We start from the raw sequence: 19,637 nt of genomic DNA, 5'->3' as shown, positions 1-19,637 counted from the left end.
GCAACAACTATCCAAATAGCACACAAACAGAAGATTTCACCATCAATATGTTAACTTCGATGTATTTCTATTTTAGTTTTAAATCAGTAAATCAAAATAACCACATTGTTTATTTGTGTTTTTTTTTTTTTTAAATTGGTTTTAAAACAAACTATCCAAGAATGGGTGATACACGGAAGTAGTTGAACTTTGTTTTGGTTACCTTTACTAACTTTTGCAGAGCCTATGTGAATAGGGTCATAGAGTGGCCATATAGAGGCCAAAGCTATATACAGTATATATTTATATACAATCTATACATCATTTAAAAATAATATGAAATACCTTGTCTTAACATGTTTGTGATCTAGTTCCCTTTATCCCTTGGCCTGGTTTTATGGTTTAATGGTTTAGATTATATCCTCAAAATATTTAACCCCCTTTCATTAAATAAAGGATGAATTAAAGGCGTGAGGATTGTTTTGTAAATGGTTAACAGCCATTACTTTATTTATTTAATTTTACATTTGCAATATCAACCTTCTCCTAAATAACTAATTTTTTTATTACATTCCTTTGAATATTCAGGAAAAAAGAGTATGCTAAAAGTATCTAAAATTTGGAATCACAATGTGTGGTGACTTTTTTTAAATTTTTTTTCATATATAGATAGTGAATCAAACTGCCATCTGAACTGAACACAAATGTATGAATTGCTTCATTAATCAGTTAACAGAGTAGCCATGTGTGATTAGCATACAACAGAAGGCATAAAACATACAGTACAGTCAACTGAGTTGTAAAAAAAAAACATGCTGTAACTGATTTTTTTTTTGTCCCTATTCACACCTCTGTGGATTGCCCAGAGCCCATCTGGTTCCTCAGTGTTGGATATCTGGGGGTTAGTTGGAAACCATGCCAACCCACATTTGTTCATCTCACACTGCACCCACTACTGCTTTGACATTTCAAAGCTGTTTCAGTAATTCTGACACACACACACACGCAATGTCCCCTCTGGTGTGTGTGGATAGCACATCAATGGAAACATTAAAGGTCACATGCTCAACAAAATGACACTCACAACTTCAACACGACACTGCTCCACCTTTGATCCTTAGTTCTCTCTTTCTCTCTCTCTCTCTCTCTCTCTCTCTATTAAAAAAAAATTGTTGTTGTTATCCTATTATGCGGCACATACTGTATTTTCCGGCGTATAGGACCTATTTTTTTACTTTAAAGTTGAGGGTGTGGCCAATGTGGCAGTGCGCTTTATGTGTGAGATTTTCAGTCATTCGCACACGTCTCCAGTGAAAGAGTGTCAGGAGGTAGAATATTACTGACAGTCCCCTACAGCAGAATGAATTAACTGTAACAGCCACTGAACATTGCGGTGAACTGAATGTTCAAAAACGAGCGTTGGATTATGTGGAGAAAGGTAAAACATGCATACCTTTAATAACTCAGGACACAAGGGGCAGGTAAATCAGGCAGTGGATTCTTGTTTAAAAAGTCCTTAAAGTTTGCAGCCACTTCAGAATCAGAATCAGAAATGTTTTAATGGCCAAGTACAGTTTTAAGGACAGTACAAGGAATTTGTCTTGGTAGATGGTGCACGAAACAAAAAAAAACAAAGAAAACAAGAACAAAGAACAACCCAGCAACAATAATAATAATAGTGATCAATATAAAGGATGATGGATAAATAAAAGATAGATAGAGAATAAGGATAAATAGGATATATATATATATATATATACACACAGTGCAGCAGATAATGTCATTATGGAGGTGGTGATCGGGTGGTGAGGGGGGGTGACTGGGGGTGTGTTCATGTGGATGGTGGCAGAAGGAAATAAGCTGTTTTTGTGTCTGGAGGTTCTGGTCCTGATGGACCGAAACCTCCTTCAAGAGGGGAGAGATTGAAATAGTTTATGACCGGGGTGGGAGGGGGTCGGCCACAATCTTTCCTGCACACAGGAACACACCGAGTGAGTGTATTCCCACCTGGCTAGATTCCCACCACCACACCATGTTAGAGGTTAGTTTGTTAGTTGTTAGTGTGTTAGTTGTTAGCAGTAATAGTACGTAGTATCAGTGTGCGTGCCGCTCAGACGCTCCTCCCCCTCATGTCTCGTTTGGTTTATTTTGTGTTGATTTCAAAATCAAAAATGTTTTTAAGCGTAATTACTAAAGAAGTTAAAAATAATGGAAGGACACTCTCAGATTCTGTGTAGTATGAGGGTTAAGAGAACTGTAAGCCGGGTTAGAAGTGGGAGCCTGTTTGGGCTTCACCACAACTGGGTCTGTATGGACCTCCAACTGCTTCCAGCCTCCCCCCAACTACTGAGTGAGAATGAGAGAGTGGTTTACTGAGTCAGTACTTCAGTATATACAACATTACTTAGAAAGTGTCGCTTTTTCTTACTTTCTTCATCTAGAGCAAGTATACAAAGTCGGTTTTGATCTTCCAACTCTGCTGGCGGCAACATAAAATTGTCCATGGCTGAAGAAATCTCTTGTGCTGAAAACACCAACACGCTGCAAAGATTGACCCTGTGACTTATTCACAGTCATGGCAAAGCATGGTCTCACTGGAAATTGTTTGCATCTTAAGGTGAATGGGAAGATGTTGTCAGATGATATGAGTGTGATTCGTGGAATTAAGAGTGTGCGTCCAGCATTTACACCAATTACAGATTTTGTAACTAAGAGGTGTGGCAGGATTTCTTCGATAATGTATCTTGAGCCATTACAATGTCTGTTTTGTTGGTCAAAGTTTCGCAGTAGCATTATCACCATTCCAACTTTTAAAGAAATGCGATGAGGAGGCATCGCATTTGTGTTTAAAAACTCAGTTGGGTACAAATGATGACCCTCAGAATCTGCTGTCAACGCTGTTGCAAACATGCTCTTCTCCTGGAAAGATCTTGGTCATGTACTCATTTACTGTGTCGACTTCAGAGTTAGTTGGGCATAATATGACACGTTCACATAGCCACGTTGGACAGGAAATGTTGGCCAGCATGTCTTCATACACCCAATTTACAATGTCTTTTAGTTTGTCACCAGAAATTGTCAGTGTGTTGTTGAGTTTTAATTGCAAATTCACCTTCTTCTGGAACTATTGGAATTTTAGCCCCGCCAATGTCTAAGAGGAATTGGCAAAGTTTTCTTCAGCGTGTTGATGTTCTGTAGCTTGAGAGATTCCCATGTTTATTGTTAGACTGAGAGTTTCAACATTTTTCCATAGGTATGAGCTCTTGCAACACCGTCCTATGATCTACGGTTCGGCTACCGTGTGGCACAACGGTCAGTATTTTTCTCCCAGTCGCCACAAAGACCATTGTCATGCCACAAATGATTTTGTCTGATCTACGAAGCCACCGAAATGTACGGTCTACTGCTTTCTAATGCACGGCGATCCATCATCGTCACTTCATCCACAACCATGAGATGTGCCATCCTAATGAGTGTGGCAGTGTTGTCATGTTCACTGACTGCGCAAGTGGATTCATCAGTGAGAATGAGAGGACATTTTGTTCTACTGTGAAAGGTGGTGCCTTTTGGTAGTAGGGTTGCCTGCGATGCCACTCGTGGCTGTTGCAAGAGCCCACTTTGCCTTTTGCACGGACTTTGTTCAGAATGTGGCACAATACAAAGGTTTTTCCTGTCCCACCACTTGCATCAAGGGAGATCATCTTTCCAAGTCCCCGTTCCACGCTCTCTATCATGGTTTTGACAACACTTTGCTGCTCGGGATTAAGTGTGTTTTCTGTTTGAGTAATTTGAGCGTGAAGTTCCTCCATGTTGTGCTCTGTCTCGTGCTGGATGATGTGGGGAGTCTGATTTTGATCATGAAGTGGATTAGGCTCAGGGAGTCCAAAGTTTCCACTCAGTGTGAAACCATGTCTTTCAATGGACTAGAATGGTAAATGGACTAGATTTATATAGCGCTTTATCACCACACTGAAGCAGTCTCAAAGCTTTTTTACATATCAGCTCATTCACCCAATCACTCTCACATTCACACACCAGTGGGACAGGACTGCCATGCACGGCGCAAGTCGACCACTGGGAGCAACTTAGGGTTCAGTGTCTTGCCCAAGGACACTTAGTCAGGTACTGGCATCGAACCCCCAACCTCTCGATCAGAAGACAACCCTCTACCACCTGAGCCACGGTCGCAGTCAATGTGGTCCTTGAGGTCGAGTAGCACTTGATTCAGAATGTTCTCATTTGGCTCATTCATTGCAGTCCTGTGCATGAAGTCTTCACAAGAACACGTTTATGCCTTTCCCAAAACTGCAAGTGCTCTCCTCTAAGCACAACATGAGCATGGGAGCAAATACTTCACGTAGTGCTGGGCCAAAGGTCACATTTGCTGCTTCCCTCCATAACAGAATCCACTTCCTGGTCATTGTCAACAATGCCATGTGTAATGCAGGCAGCCAGATAGGTGTCCATGACCACATCTCCAACTTTACGGAGGTCTGTGAAGGAAGTAGGTCCTGAGATATGGTATAAAGGATGCAGAGATAGAACACTTCAGCAGTGTGTGGGTTGAGGGCAATCATTGGAATGCGTCCAACGGTGTCGGCCATGCGATAATCGTGGGAACTTAGTCCTTTTTTTTCGCAATTGAAATGTCTTTCCTGTGTATGTGAAGTGTTGAAATACATCTGGGTACACAATGTGTCGCATGTGTGGATGTCGAGGACATTGCTTTAAAAAAGGCAGTCAGTGTAGTTGCAGGTGGTCTTGCGTCCAGTAAGTTGTGGACAGCGCGTCATCATTGAACGTAATGACCTGTTCATTCTCTAAATGAATTGGCAGCGTTTTTACGGGCAGTTTTTTTTTGTTGGATGGGGAATTCATAGATTTGCCAGTAGGCCTCAGATGCAGTGATGTTACCAACCAAACTCATAGCGCGTCACCTCATCATATCTCAGTTGTTCACGGTCAGCCACATCCAACCTCACAAGACATTGATCTGGACCCTTCTCCAAGTATTTGTACAAATACTTGACACTGGAGACAGCACAGACAATTTCAAGGTTAATGTGGTGCATTGTATCGGAGCAGGAGGTATGGATTGTATGGCACAACCCACTCATTATTGACGGACACATTTATGCCCCCTCTGATCGTCTTTAAGATGGGAGAGCCAGGTTGCATCTTCAGCTCATCTTCTGTACAGTGGGTAAGAGTTGTCTGAGAAGCTTGTGGTATGTCTCAACTGTTGTGGGGGCAGTCCTTTGAACACTTTCTGTCACCATGCATGGATGGACTGTTACGATTCCATTGTCCACACTGGGCGGTGAATCATATGTGATGTAGGTGTGGATTTGTGTCTTTGTTTGGAATCTCTGCAGATTACGATGCAATCACTATCAGTGGAGGTCCTGGGTTTGTCACGTTGCCACCATGGTGATGAGCATATGTATATGAGGAAGATGTCTTTTTTGAGTTTCTTTCACCATCAACAAATGCATCCCACATGTCCCCAGTATGTTCATGTTTCGGAAGGTCTGTTGAGTAGAGCTTCCACCTTCATGTGGAATAATCTGGCAGTGATGTCTGGTCTTGATGGGTTGCTGACCTTCAAAAAGCGATCTTTTAATCTCAGCCCAGTTGGGGTTGCAAGTGAAGGTGAGGAAGAAATCTGGTTTGCCTTTGACTCTGACCAAGGCCATGGCGTCTTGGAATTCTTTGGAGTACCATCTTGGTGATCCATAAATCGTGGGGGGCAGAATGGTTAGGCGTCCGGGATGATCTCAGTGTCACTACTCAGGGCATCAACAATGACACTGTATTTTTCTGCCTTGATGGATTTCTGGTTGTGGCGAATCCAGTTGAGATGGTGTGATTCAATTTTAGCCATCATGTCACATACATACTGTTGTGTGAGTTTTCCTACTGACGATGCAGCAAATGAAAAGTGATTATCAGTGTTGCGCACTTGAAGGTGGATTGGTAAAAAGTTGGTTGGGGTGACACCTATCAGTTCAGTGTGGTATCCTTGAGAGCCCTGTGACAGAAGAAGCACATATGATAAGCGGATCATATTCTGGATGAATGGCATCAATTTTCTGAAGTTGTCCTCCTCTGAGGTGAAGAGTGACAGCCAGCTTTCCCAAATTGCTCAGTAGGAGTGGTTCCTGGAGCAATGACTGCAACATCGCTGTCCAGTGACGGAAGATTCACAGTGCCACGATGAAGGTCACGACGGTGAGAGTGAGCTGTTAGGACAATTCTCACTTATCAGCAGTGTCATTTTGGTTCATGTACTCAATTGCTGACTTGAACTGTTGTACATATGGGTTGCACCTGTGAATGGCCTCTTGTGCTCTAAGCAAGAATTCTTCATTCAGATCACTGTTTGAAGCATGAGTACGGCGTAATTCCACTTCATGGGAAGGATCATTGAAAGTAGATCCGAGCAAAGTTGGGCATTTGACACTGTTCAGGAAGGGGGCCAGCAATGAAATGAAAAACTTTTCCTTTTATTCGTATGCCTGGGTTGAAACCAGGATAGCGATCTCTTTTATGCCAATGCTTGCCATTGCCAATGCATTGTTGTATTGTTTAGCTTGTTAACAAAGTTTTGATTCATGAAAAGGTCCTTGATAGCATTTGGAGGCTGTGGTGGGATTGAGCCAGGTTTAGGATTAGTGGGATTGTATGTGAGGACTATTTTTCCCAGACACGCAACAGAAATCCTTTCCTCTCCTCTTTCCATACATAGGCATTGCAGTGTACGCATGTAGGACACTCAAACAGTGATGGTGATACTGAGTGTGTGTGTGAAATCACCATAGATCTCCTCTTTAAAAAAGTCTGTCATCACACCGAGCAAGGTTGCAATTGTTTTTGCGTGCCTGTTCTACGTGTGCACGACGCATTTCTTGATGGCACAGGGCATCTCTTGCTTGTCGGTCCTCCTGCTGCTGAGGTGTTTCTGCTGCATGGCGTGTTACCGCGCGCAGCATTGCTCGCCAAGCGATTATTCCTTTCTTCACTGGTCTCTGCTGCACGACGTTTACCTCGCGTTCAGCATTGCTCGCCAAGCGATCATTCCTTCGTTCTTCACTGGTCTCTGTTGCACGGCGTGTTACCTCGCGCGCAGAGTTACTCGCCAAGCGATTATTCTGTTCTTCACTGGTCTCTGCACGCGCAGCGTATTACCTCGCGTGCAGCGTTGCTCGCCAAGCGATTATTCCGTTCTTCACTGGTCTCTGTTGCACGGCGTGTTACCTTGCGCGCAGAGTTACTCGCCAAGCGATTATTCCTTTCTTCACTGGTCTCTGCTGCACGACGTATTACCTCGCGTTCAGCATTGCTCGCCAAGCGATTATTCCGTTCTTCACTGGTCTCTGTTGCACGGCGTGTTACCTTGCGCGCAGCGTTACTCGCCAAGCGATTATTCCGTTCTTCACTGGTCTCTGCTGCACGGCGTATTACCTCGCGTGCAGCTTTGCTCGCCAAGCGATTATTCCATTCTTCACTGTTCTCTGCTGCACGGTGTATTACCTCGCATGCAGCATTGCTCGCCAAGCGATTATGCTGTTCTTCCTCTCTGCTGCACGACGTGTTGCCTCGCGCGCAGCGGTGCTTGTCAGGCGATTTTTCCATTCTTCACCTGTTTGAGCTGCACGACGTGTTGCCCCGCACGCAGCGTTGCTAGCCAGGCGAGCATTTCGGACTTCAGGTGACTCAGCATCACGTGCTTGGTGCATTGCCTCACCGTTTCCGCTCTTTTCTGCACGTCAATTTTTTGGCATGATGCAACCAAAAGTGATTTGTAGAATAGTAATAGTAGTGCATGCGGCTCAGACGCTCCTCCCACCGCAAGTCCCTTTTGGTTTAACCTGCGTTTAGTTTAAAACAAAATGTTTTTAAATGTAATCACCAAAAAAGCTTACCATTGCTCCAGGCGCAGGAGTTCCGGTAGTTAAATCCTGGTTCAACTCCTTGGTTTCTGCTGAAAATTCTGTTAAAAAGTGAAAAAGTATAAGTACAAAAGTATTTGTCAACAGTTTTTTTAACTACTGTTATCAATCCAGAATCAAACCAGGTCAAAGATAGAAAATGTCAATGTTTATTAACCACACAGACTACTGAAAAAAACGTAGTTTTATGGTAATGCCGCAAAGCTTGCTGACGGATTCTTGCGAGACTACCTCGGGCACCATGCGCATAGCTTTCTTAACTATAAACATAACATACGTAGACGCATACTGCGGAGGAACGCGTCAACAGCGCAGCCATCTTGCAACGGTGCCGGTGGAGTAGGTTGTTATAGCTGTAATGAAAAAAATGTTGACTGGCCGGACAGAACCGATGTTATGAGACCTAATAATAGGCCTGTTGTTAACTTGTTGTTGTTATGCTTTGCTGTTAATAAATAGTCTTTGTTATGTCTTATAAAATTATATATGTATTATTATAAAAACTTCAGCCACTGCTTGTTACAGAAAAACTTAACATTGACACTAAAACATTGTGCAAATATATCTTGAGTCACTCTCAATTTTTACTTTATACATAACTACAGTACGCCAGTTAAGTCAACTATTCATCAGCATGCATGGCTATACTGTACAACCCCTCGACTAACAGAGAAAGTTGGTCACACCAGTGCCACCACTGGATAAGTTTGTGTAGAGCCCTGATAATAATAAAGATAATGATACGGATATAGTATTATTAGTGAAAATAGTAATAGTAATAAAAGTAATGTTATAATGAGAATAATAGTAATATTTGCAATAACAATAATGTAATGTGCTAAAACTATTAATAATAAACTAAATTAAATAATACAGTAGTAGTACGATTAGATGGAGATATAGTGAAAGTAGTGATAATAGTAATGGCTATAATAATATTATAAGAGTAATAACAGCAATAACAAAACCTAACCCTAAAATACTGTAATGATACCAGTAAATCCTAAGGTACTGATAAATTTGGCAATGCTAATACCATGGCAATAAATATGATGAGATATAGCAATGCTAATAATACAATGATAATAAATGAAGGTAATATAGCAATGCTATAATACGATGAATAATATGGATCTAGCATTAATAGTGAAGTAGTAGTAGTAATAAAAGTAATGTTATAATGATATTAATAGTAATAATTACAATAACAAAATAATGTAATATGCTAAAAACTATTAATATAAACTAAATTAAAATAAACCTAAAAAAAACCTAACACTAAGGAATACCAGTACTATAAAGATAAGCATATAATAGACTAATATTTATTCACAATTCATCGCTCCGTCGACTACGTGTATAACCTCGAGCACCATGTGATAAGCTTTAGCTTAGCTTTCTTAACTGCCGACATTAGAAGTAGGTGCACGTTTAAAACGGACTTTGCGGGTTTTTCCGGGATGCCCTGAGAGCATAAAGGGCTTGACTACCTTCCATGTATAACCTCGAGCACCATGTGTTAAGCTTTAGCTTAGCTTTCTAACTGCCGATGCCGACATTAGGACTATGTGCATGTTAAACGGACTTTGCGGGTTTTTCCGGGGATTCGCCAGCGTGTGATGCTCTGCTACGGATAAACATGCATATTTACTTACCAAAATGGATGCCGATGCAGATAGCCGATAGATGAATAGCAGTTGATTCACAGTTTAACTGTTTCGCCTTCAAAATGGATACAGGAAGTCGTCTCTCAACAGATGTGATCTATTCAGTGACTTCCTGTGTTTGAGAAGCTAACGGTAGCATGGCACAGGAGGGAGTGGAGGAGGAGTGGCCGCACACGTGACTCTTGCTCGCGTGAGGAGCTGTGTAGTGAAATAGATATAGATGGTGCGCTAGCGCCCCCTCACACCTGAGGTCAAAAGTTGAAGTTTCATTTCGGGGCCGTCCAGAAGTGAAATAAAATTAAAATAAACATTTTGGAAATGACCAAATTACTCCAAAATAACAGATACACACACTCGGGGTATTTGGAACCCGTCGACCGAGTTTCAGGTCGAACTGGCATCGCGTCGGGGAGATATTTGCTCCACACACACAACACACACATCCATCCACACATCCACACACACACACAGACCTCCCTTGAATTATTGTATAGATGATTGATAAAAAATCTTAAAACTCATCAATAGAAATAGTGCACAGTTTTGGGAGTCTATAAATAGTGATACGTAGGACTGTTAAAAATAAAAGCCTGAAATTCAAAAGAAGAATAAGGAATCAAATAAAACAGGTTTGGTGGCAAGATTGTTCTTGGTAATGGATGCGGTGCCACCTCCCCGCTTACCATCACGTATGCTAAAAGAAAAGTTAAAATTCGGTGACAAGGCCTCAACGAGAATAATCTTCCTTAATGTGACTGAGTGACGTGTGTGGGTGTGGGTGTGTGTTGTGTGGTGTGGGGGGGTGGGGGTGTGGGTGTGTGTGTGTGTGTATGTGGCTATGGTTTCAGTTTGGACCGCGGAGTGGAAGGGAGATAAAATAATCACCGGTAAAAAGCCCAGTAAAACTCGGAAAACAATCACCAGGAATAAATAGTTGCTCCCTGGTAAGGATAGTAGCTCTAACAACTGTTACAATTATAAACTGGTGATATTACAGCCTGTGAATGCAGTACGGGGATGCATTTACTCCGCCTCTGGGTCCTAGTGCCTGCTGTCCGGTGAAGCCTGTTCCGTTTACCGAGGTCCGTGTGTGATTAATAAGTCCCTGTGTGTCCGTGTGAAAGTCTGCATGTTTATGCCTCCGTCCTTCCACTCTTTTCATTGTATCCATGTCTTTTAAGGCTTTTATTACACAGTGTCGGCTGTAGTCCGGGCCGTCGTCATCTTGGATTATGTCGTCACCAGCGCTTCATCGCCGCAAGTCGCGCAAGCGCAGAATGACCCAAATAGCTGTATATATATTATATTAGTCAATTTTCTTTTTAAAGTGGTGTTTTTTTGTGGATTTAGACTCCAATAACATATTTGTATATAATATTTTCCCTACAATATAAATAGGTTCACAATATAACTATTTTTTATATTTTCTCTCCGTCAAATGTATGTAAAAGAACTAAAATTAAAGCGAGGATGTTATTTAACTGTCGAACCTTGTCATAATTTAATTATTGATATATTTTTTTCAATTAAAAAAAAAAAAGTTTACGGTTTTAGTCTTGGTCTCGGCTTCTCTCGGTCTTGGTCTTGACTCGGTCTCGGCTCCCGGAACTCTTGGTTTTGTCTTGGTCTCGGTGCATTCTGTCTCGGGCAAGTCTTGGTCTCGGATAGTGTGGTCTTGAACACAACACTACGACGGAGGCATAAACACGCAGATAGTAACACGGACACATGAACTAATCACACAAGGAGATCAGCAAACGGAACGGGCTTCATCGGACTGGTGATGCCTGTTCACCCAGAGAGTAAATGCATCCCCATACTGCTGCACAGGCTGTAAGTTATCATTGTAATGGTTGTTAAAGCTACTATCTTTACCAGGGAGCAAACTATCTATTCCTGGTTATTGTTTTACGGAGTTTTACTGGGCATTATTTACTGGTGATTATTTCCTATTTCTTCTGCTCCGTGGACCAAAGTATGTTATTGTCGATCTGTTGCTTCAAAACTGCAATCAAAATATAGGTGAAAACAGTTCTCATGTGTGGTCTTTCTGTGTTACAGCCAACAATAAAATGTTTGTTGTGTGTTTCTCCCGATAGACGTGATGGACGTGATACGTCACTTCTCCCCTGTCCAATCCGAGCCTTCCCAACCCCCAAAGCATAATTAACTAAAGCCGAATATACCGGTTTTCCATGTAAACCTCAATTTGGGAATTACTATTGTCATGTAAACACGAAGCATAACCTTATATTCCGAATGATTAATTTGGAATAACTAATTACGATTTTGAAAACATCATGTAACCGTGGCCATTGTCCAGTGAAACAGGTGTTCAATAAAAGGAGAGTGAGGGCAGAGGCCGTAGATTATTAAAATTAGCAGTGTTTTTATCTTTGTGGTTTGTATTGGACTCTGCTAGTGATTAAAAAGCAGTGGAGGAAGAGAAACCATCAGGAATGGGGATGGGAGCAGGACTGTGACAGCGTACCTCATGTTGAAGATCAATACTTGGCTGCCCAGCCAGCTCGGGTGGATCCCATCCCGTGCGTAAAAAAAAGATTTGTTCCAAAAGACGTTAAAATTGTCAATAAAAACAATTGTTTATGGGGGGTGCAGGTGGACTAGAGCCAGGTGTTAAGACTTAAAAGTTTGAAACTATACTTTCACCACACATGAAGGAGAGTGACTCACTTGTTGTTCTAGTTCTTATTCCCTGCAAAATCAGAATAAGTAACAAAAAATGTCTTCCAACTGAGTGTTAGGGTGGCTTTTTAGTTTTCACTATGATTTTGTCTATAAGAAAATTATCGGGGGGTATGCTGTACAGTCATTTTAAGCATACGTAAGCCTGACACTGATTCTCATACCACTATCATACGGACCTGTACTGCAACGCTGGATTTGCTTCTTCTTAACTGTCTGTGATTTTCTTTGTGTGTACTGTACTATGATGTCGGTACCTTCTTTCCAGCATGAGATTAACCATGGTAACTTATGTTGAGCAGCTAACCTGGTTGGGAGTAGGTTTTGTTCTTGGATAAAATCTGAGTGAAGACAAAAGTCCCACCTCTGACCAATCCGTTATTTTGAGAATGACCTGCCCATTGTTTAGAAGATCCTGGTTGGTACGCAGATCTGACTGACTTTGTCTTCAGAAATAAGGCATGCAATGCAATCCTTCAATTTACCAATGACATCAATATAGGAAGCTATGTGATTTTCATCTGATGGACTGATCTACAGTCACCTGATGAAGCCTGTGTCAGGGCAGTCTTCGTATAAAATAAAATAACTAATTCATTCATGCATTTGTTGGCAACGCTGACAGCCTCAGCAGGAACATACAGCCATTACAATGCTATATACAAAGTGTGGAGGGCCTGTGACATAATAGGGCGGCTATATAAAATACAAGTATAAACTATCAAATATACGTAAGTAATGACCGCCTCATGGTGTATGCTGACTAAACCCCACGAATGCAAGTTTATATCCCTTTTTACAGGGTTTACTAGAGCCATCGGAGCAAACTGATAGAATAGAAACACATATGTGCTGTAATTAAGTGAATAAAGTGTGTTTATTGGTCCGATGAATGAATATTGTATAAACTCATGATTTAACGCATCAACAGTTCTGCCATTGTCTGCAAGCATTCCTTCCTTCCTGCTTTTGCTGCAGAAACATTGTTGTTTGTTGACTGAATTAATGGATTTTATTTCTTCATCTTTTAAAGAATAAATGTCTGTTCCTTCATGGTACGTGATGTAGGCTGCGCTGCACAGTTTTTCCATGTTTGCAATGGGTTAGATGCTGCAAACTCCGCCCCTTTTATGAGAGCACACACGCAGCCAGGTTGAATCACTTTCTTTTATGCTGCGTTCACACCGGATAAGTCACGAAATGTTTGTGCGCCAGATTACATACAAAGTCAATGGATAGACGCGGCCCAGAGGCAAAATCTTCCCTGTGCGGCGTGCGGTCCGATCCACGCGTCAAGAGCGTTGGTTGAAATATTGAACTCCTGCAACTGTTTTGCATGACGAAAGCCAATCAGAGTCTTTGTTGACGATGACGTCAGGCCGTCAACATGGACACCGGTCTGTTCACCCATCAACCATGGAGTAGAAGCTGTGTGTGACATCTGGAGCTGTATGACACGGCCTTTATATCCGGGACCGGACTAGGAAGGATTTGGCGTGGAGGAGAATCAGCGAGGACGTGGTAGTAGCAGCTAAAAGTTCTCTCTGTCGTTTTCATCTTTGAAAGTCGGCACTGAGCTAGGATAGCATTAGCAGCTAATCACACCGGCTTTTTTCACTGGTGGTTTATGTTTATGAGAGGGGAAAAAGGAGCGCAGCTCCTCACTTCAGCAGGCAGTGAAACTCACCAAGTTGGATGTGTCGTTGGGTGGGTACTTTTTGATCCTGCGGAACGTTTCGTGCCCAGACGCATTCGGTGTGTGCGCAGCATTAAGTTAATGTGTTGATAACTAGCTGCGTAGTACAGTTGCTCTGGGATTGACATTGTTTGGTTAAGTGAAGCCCACTAACAGAGAGATATCCCAGATATACTGTATCTATCCAGCTTCAAATACAGGCCCACACTATTCTTTTGCCAATGTGTGACATTACAATGAGGATCCAATTAGTTTAGTCTTTGACTGACCACGCTTTTGTTTGAGCATCAATAAGACTGTTTTCTAATTTGTCGTGCATGTCCAGAGATTACCAGTGGGAGGAAGAAATCACAGAAAGCCTAATGACAACAGACCACTAAGTAAATAAGGCTTTGTGTTTGCTGTTTTCGTTTTACCAAACAGAGACCCATTACAGATCAATAAGCTTCTTTTGAGCACCACACCTTAAATTACCACACAGCTATCACAGTCCTTTAGTATTCAGTTGAATATTTCCAACCAGTGTTGCAGATTTTTGTTCTTTCCCCCAAATGCCAGCTATTCAGTTTCAAGGTTCCCACTAATTACTCTATTCATTCATTGAATGAAGCTCTCCCTTTCTGGGACTACTGTATATTAGAAAGTCAAATTGCATAGAAATGGGTTCGCTCTTGAGTTTCTTTTCCCTTTATGTTTGTATAATGTCTTCCTTCGATGAGCTAGAAGTACCTCAGGAAACCACATATACTCACAAAACAAGTACCTAAATGTTTATACATTTTAGTGATTAAAGAATACTTATTTTCAGGAGCCTTCTAAAAGTATACAATGACTTTCCATGATTAAACACAGCTTTAAACTCTAGGATTGGTTTTACATGCGCACTCTGCTCCTTGTCTTTAACAATACATTGGTTATTGGTATCCTGCCCCCACAAAATTTACTTTGATTCCTCAACTTGACATTGCTACTACACAGTAGCAGCACAACATCTCACAGATTAAACCACCAATAATAAAGTACTTCTGTGGCGAGAGAAAGCCCCCAGAGTATTTGTGTTACCATTCGCCACCCTGTTCATTTACTCTGAGCTTGCATAGATGAGGTCAGGCTTTCTCTTCGGTGGGTCAAAACCAGGTTAATTAAACCCTATTTTCTCTGGCTTGATATATTTACACCCAAATTGATGGCAGACTGGCTGTGTTAATATTCCACCCACAGCATGTTGGCGTTAAACAGATGGAGTTCCTAAAGTGAGGTCACTCTTACATATTTGCCACCCCTCCGTGCTTGCACCTGCTCACTTTCTTGTTAACCTGTAGACATGGATGAAAAACAGAAAGTAGAATGTTTCCCTCCTATTATTGCATTCAAACAAACATCACCTAATTATCTGCTGTTCTTGTGGAATAACTTGACTTTTTATGACATTGCTTAGGTTACATTTATTGGATAATGTATGAAGTAATTTCTAATGAGCGAGTCCATACATCAGTTTTTACAAGTTGCATTTTTGAAAACCACTTAACAGATCAATAAAGATTTAATATGAACTATAGAATTGCAAATCACTCAGACATTTATTCACAACATGCACTTTGGCTCTCTCATATATAAGTAAACATCTCAAAAGTAACACAGTCAGCAGTAAAAAAGCAATAACTGCTACAGTGGTGAGAGTTTCCTTTGTTGTTCTTTTGAAGCAACAAAGTTTCCCTGTTTACTTGCTCTTTCCCACCTAAGGTGCCAAACAGAATATGCTTGGTTTTTGATTAGCTGGGTGCGGTGGGCTTTTGTTGCCTTGGTACTCGACAGTAATTAGGCTGTCAGTCAAAAAACAGATGGCTGTTGGCTGAAATGGTGGAATAATACGGATGAGTCTTGTAGTTTAGTTTTGTTGCTGTGGGTACACAAATGAGTATGTGATATCTCCTAACCACCTACAGCAACACCAGGCAATTCAGTGAACTGTTGTTAAAATGTTTGTCAACAGTGGGATTTGTAAAGTAATCCTTTATTTATAACCTTTTCGTATGTTTTAGTCCTGTCATTTTATGAGTCATAATGGAATCATTATTTATTTTGAAATGTATTTTTCTTTCAGATTGTGTTCGAGGGAGTACGTGGTCCAAGCTTTGAAGGTGATATTTGCTATTGACGACGTCTCCATCACAATAGGAAAATGCAAGCAAGAAAAACACTGTAGCCAACGCAGGTAAGACAGGTAAGGTAGCCTGACCTTATGTGCATGTTTAGACACATGCAAAACATTATATGCATAAATAAGCTTTTTTTAAAAAATTTTTTTAAAATTGTCCAGAATAAATTATTATTATTATTATTATTATTATTATTATTATTATTATTATTGTTATTTTTTTTTTTTTTTTTTTTTTTTTTTTAAAGAAATGTAACACCTACCAACACCATAAGACAATTTTAACTGAACAAAGAGGATAAAAATGTGATTAAAACTTACATTTTCAAAGGTGTTGGAGAAAGCGCTTTATGTAGTAGGTGAGGGAAAGTAACGCAGGGAGAAAATATTGTCTTTGTGGGGGTTGTACACGGACAAGTGGACACCACAGGGCACTCATATGGGGGCGAGCTGGAAATCTCATCATTTGCGCTCCTTCTTCATGCCTCTATTGCTTTTTTAACTCTGCTTCTCCTACACATACACACACATTCTCTTTCCTGTTTATTCTTTCATCCACCCTTTTTTTAAAAAAATATGGTACGCCTGCACAGTGTTTTCACCTTTTAAAAACATTTGATCTTAATGTAGAAAAAAAGAGGAAATGAAAGGAAGAATGGTTGTGATTTACAACTTTAGGCACTAAACTGGTGGTTTGTGCACCCCAATGGTTATGTGAGTACATTGCATATTACTCCACAATAATAGATTGTGTGAGGACATTGTAAGTAACATTCAAAGACAAAATGCTGCTGGAAAAATGAGGAATACATGATTAATGGCCTGTTTGGCAGATTACTGTTGCTGTGTATTATATATAAAAAGTGATGCTTACTGACAAATGTACACAACAAATAACTATACATGAAAAAAAAAGTTTGATATGTAAAAAAAAAAAGTACACTTCTTATTTTTTGTTTACACTGAAAAGTTGTAAACTTTGATTTGTTTGTTTTAGATTGTTACAATATTACACAGGCATTTTTTATTTTTTGTTTTATTGAGGAAAATGCTTTTATGATTTATAATATATATTATAATTTTGCACTGTAATTGTCAGCGGTTCCTGGACAGTAGCATCACTTACTTTTCTGTTACGTCAGAGTTGAATAGAAAAACATTGGACTTCCATGATTAAAGCCTGTGTTTTGCTTCTTGGAAATTCAATTTAATTCAATTCAACTGTTTATGTGTTAGAGTGCTAATTATAAGTCATCATCGTACCGCTCTATATGATGAGAATACTGCAATGGAATACAAACATTGCGTTACCTTTTTGAAATATAATAATAATAATTATAATTATCATTATTATTATTATTATTATTAGTATTAGTATTAAAATACATGTTAATAAATAATTACATTTAAACTTAAAGTGCATAATAAATTAATCTCAAATTGCTATAGAAGACAAGGAAATAAACAATAAAACGCAAAAGACATAGAAGCAAAGGCCCCTTATACGAGGTAAGTGTATAGGCATTATGATGAAAATATTTTGTTGTTGCTTGGTTAATGGCATGTTGCAACAACTTGAGTAGTTGTATTTCACCACTACTGTACTGGAGGTGCCATTATACTTCAGGTAAAAACAAAAACTACGTACTAGTGATGGTACTTAGGTACCAGTAAATCTTGGTGCAGTCCATCATAACTGCAAGTCCTTAACATTGGATGAAAAATGTATAGAAAACAACAGTATACAGTATATATATATATATATATATAAGAGAGAAACTTGTGTTTCACTTGTCAGAAAATAGTGGAAAGAAAATAATATAGTCATATAAAAAAAACAAGTCAGACCCTTCTTTTAATTATTGATAACATCACTTTTACCTTAACATTCCCTCACTTTGAGGCGCCTGTGTGTGAGTGTGGGCTTGGATGTGGGGTGGGATATCTCAACATGTGCATGGTAAAACACTGGCGGATGGAGTGAATTATAAATGAAGGTGTAAACAGGAAGAGGAAGGCTTTTGGGCTCTGGGTTGTACCGCTGTATATGTATGTGTCCTGCTGGTTTCATGCAGGCAGAGAACTTATAGCGCAGACAGATGGGTAATTATCAGACAGAAGACTGAAGGGTCTTCTGCTTCTGCAAGAAGCCCAATGCATCTGTTATGAGTACAGATTTGACATCCTTGGTGAGGTAAATAAGGATCTATGAAGGATTTAAACAATATTTCTAATAAAAATATACATACACCATAATATCAACTCAAGAAATACACTATAAAATCATATTAAATGCAACAAGGGGTTAATTGGTATTTGTTAATATACTGAGTGCATTTAAGTCCAAAGCATTTGAGGAACAAATGGTTACCACTGTTGCTGCGCAACAATGGCAGCACTTAGACTGCAGAGAAAAAATAAGAAGGAAAGAAATGGAATAGAAAAAGAGATGAAGAGGAGCAGCATACTGAGCCTGAGGGCACTTCTTTCAGGAGACGCTCCTGCTTTTGTAGCACCTCACAGACAAGGTTGGACAGTTGGAAGTCACAGCAGCAACGCCTGTGTCATCTTTTTATACACATTGAAAAAGACACACTATGTATTCACCATACAGTAAACATACATAAAACAAAAACAGTACATAAAGCTTACCGCAGCATTTACACATATTTCTGGACATTTTTTTAGGCACTGTTTAAATGTACTTTATATTGTTTGTTTTTTTTTTTTTTTTAAAAAACATAAAACAGATTTCCTGCAAAGCATTTTGTGGCAGAACACATTGTGTTTTTATCGACTGTAGTAACATTACCTTTCTTTTGAGGATTTCTTCTGGCCCAAATCACAAAATCATTTCGAACTATATATTTACTGTTTACTGTATTTTAGCGTCAATGATCTTTACTAATAATTGTGCAGAGAAAACATTGTTCTTACAGGCTATAATCTTGTACCCTACAAAAACTGCTTTCTGTAAATCATGTTAGTCTAAATGTCCTTATGTTTGCCCACTCTGTTGGCTAGTAGGTCACTTCTGTTCAGTGGCAGAGCCAGAATGTAGCTAATGGGTGGGCCTGGAAAAATCAGGATGGGCCTGATTATTTTAAATCTGATATGAGATGTATGTTAACAATTTATGATATGCTATAATAAAATCTGCCGGGCCACTGTAACTTAAGCCTATGGTATGAATAATATCCCTATGAGTGGATATACAGTAGCAGACTCCACAACTGGACCTCTGTTCTGTTAATTGTCACAGTCCTAATGAGGTTTAACAGCTCATCTTGCTGCTCCAGTAATCCACATTCTGATCTCTGGTGAACTTAAGTTTTGCGACGGACATCGGTCAATCACTTTAAAGATGAAGTTTGTTTTTGTTACTGATCCCAGGCGTGGTGACCACAATAACAAAAAGATTTAACCTGTAAATAAAGGCAGAGTCTCAGAGGAAGAAATACACGAGCACTCATATCCTT

The 19,637-nt window shown here is 40.0% G+C and overlaps 1 protein-coding gene across 2 annotated transcripts in view; it reads left to right on the top strand.

The window, feature by feature from the left end:
• The window catches only part of mdga1 (MAM domain containing glycosylphosphatidylinositol anchor 1), a 250,869-nt gene that overhangs the window by 219,839 nt on the left and 11,393 nt on the right, over nt 1–19,637 (top strand). The window contains exon 18 of one of the 2 annotated variants that reach the window (XM_028441483.1): nt 16,105–16,215. In XM_028441483.1, coding sequence (XP_028297284.1) covers nt 16,105–16,158 — 54 coding nt within the window. In that variant the 3' untranslated portion in view covers nt 16,159–16,215. Of the gene's footprint in view, nt 1–16,104; nt 16,225–19,637 lie in introns of both variants that reach the window. The other variant, XM_028441477.1, reaches the window with a different exon arrangement.

Source organism: Gouania willdenowi, chromosome 3 (genome assembly GCF_900634775.1).
Source record: "Gouania willdenowi chromosome 3, fGouWil2.1, whole genome shotgun sequence".
In the NCBI taxonomy this organism is placed as follows: Eukaryota; Metazoa; Chordata; class Actinopteri; order Blenniiformes; family Gobiesocidae; genus Gouania; species Gouania willdenowi.
This window is presented reverse-complemented; position numbering and strand designations above follow the sequence as displayed.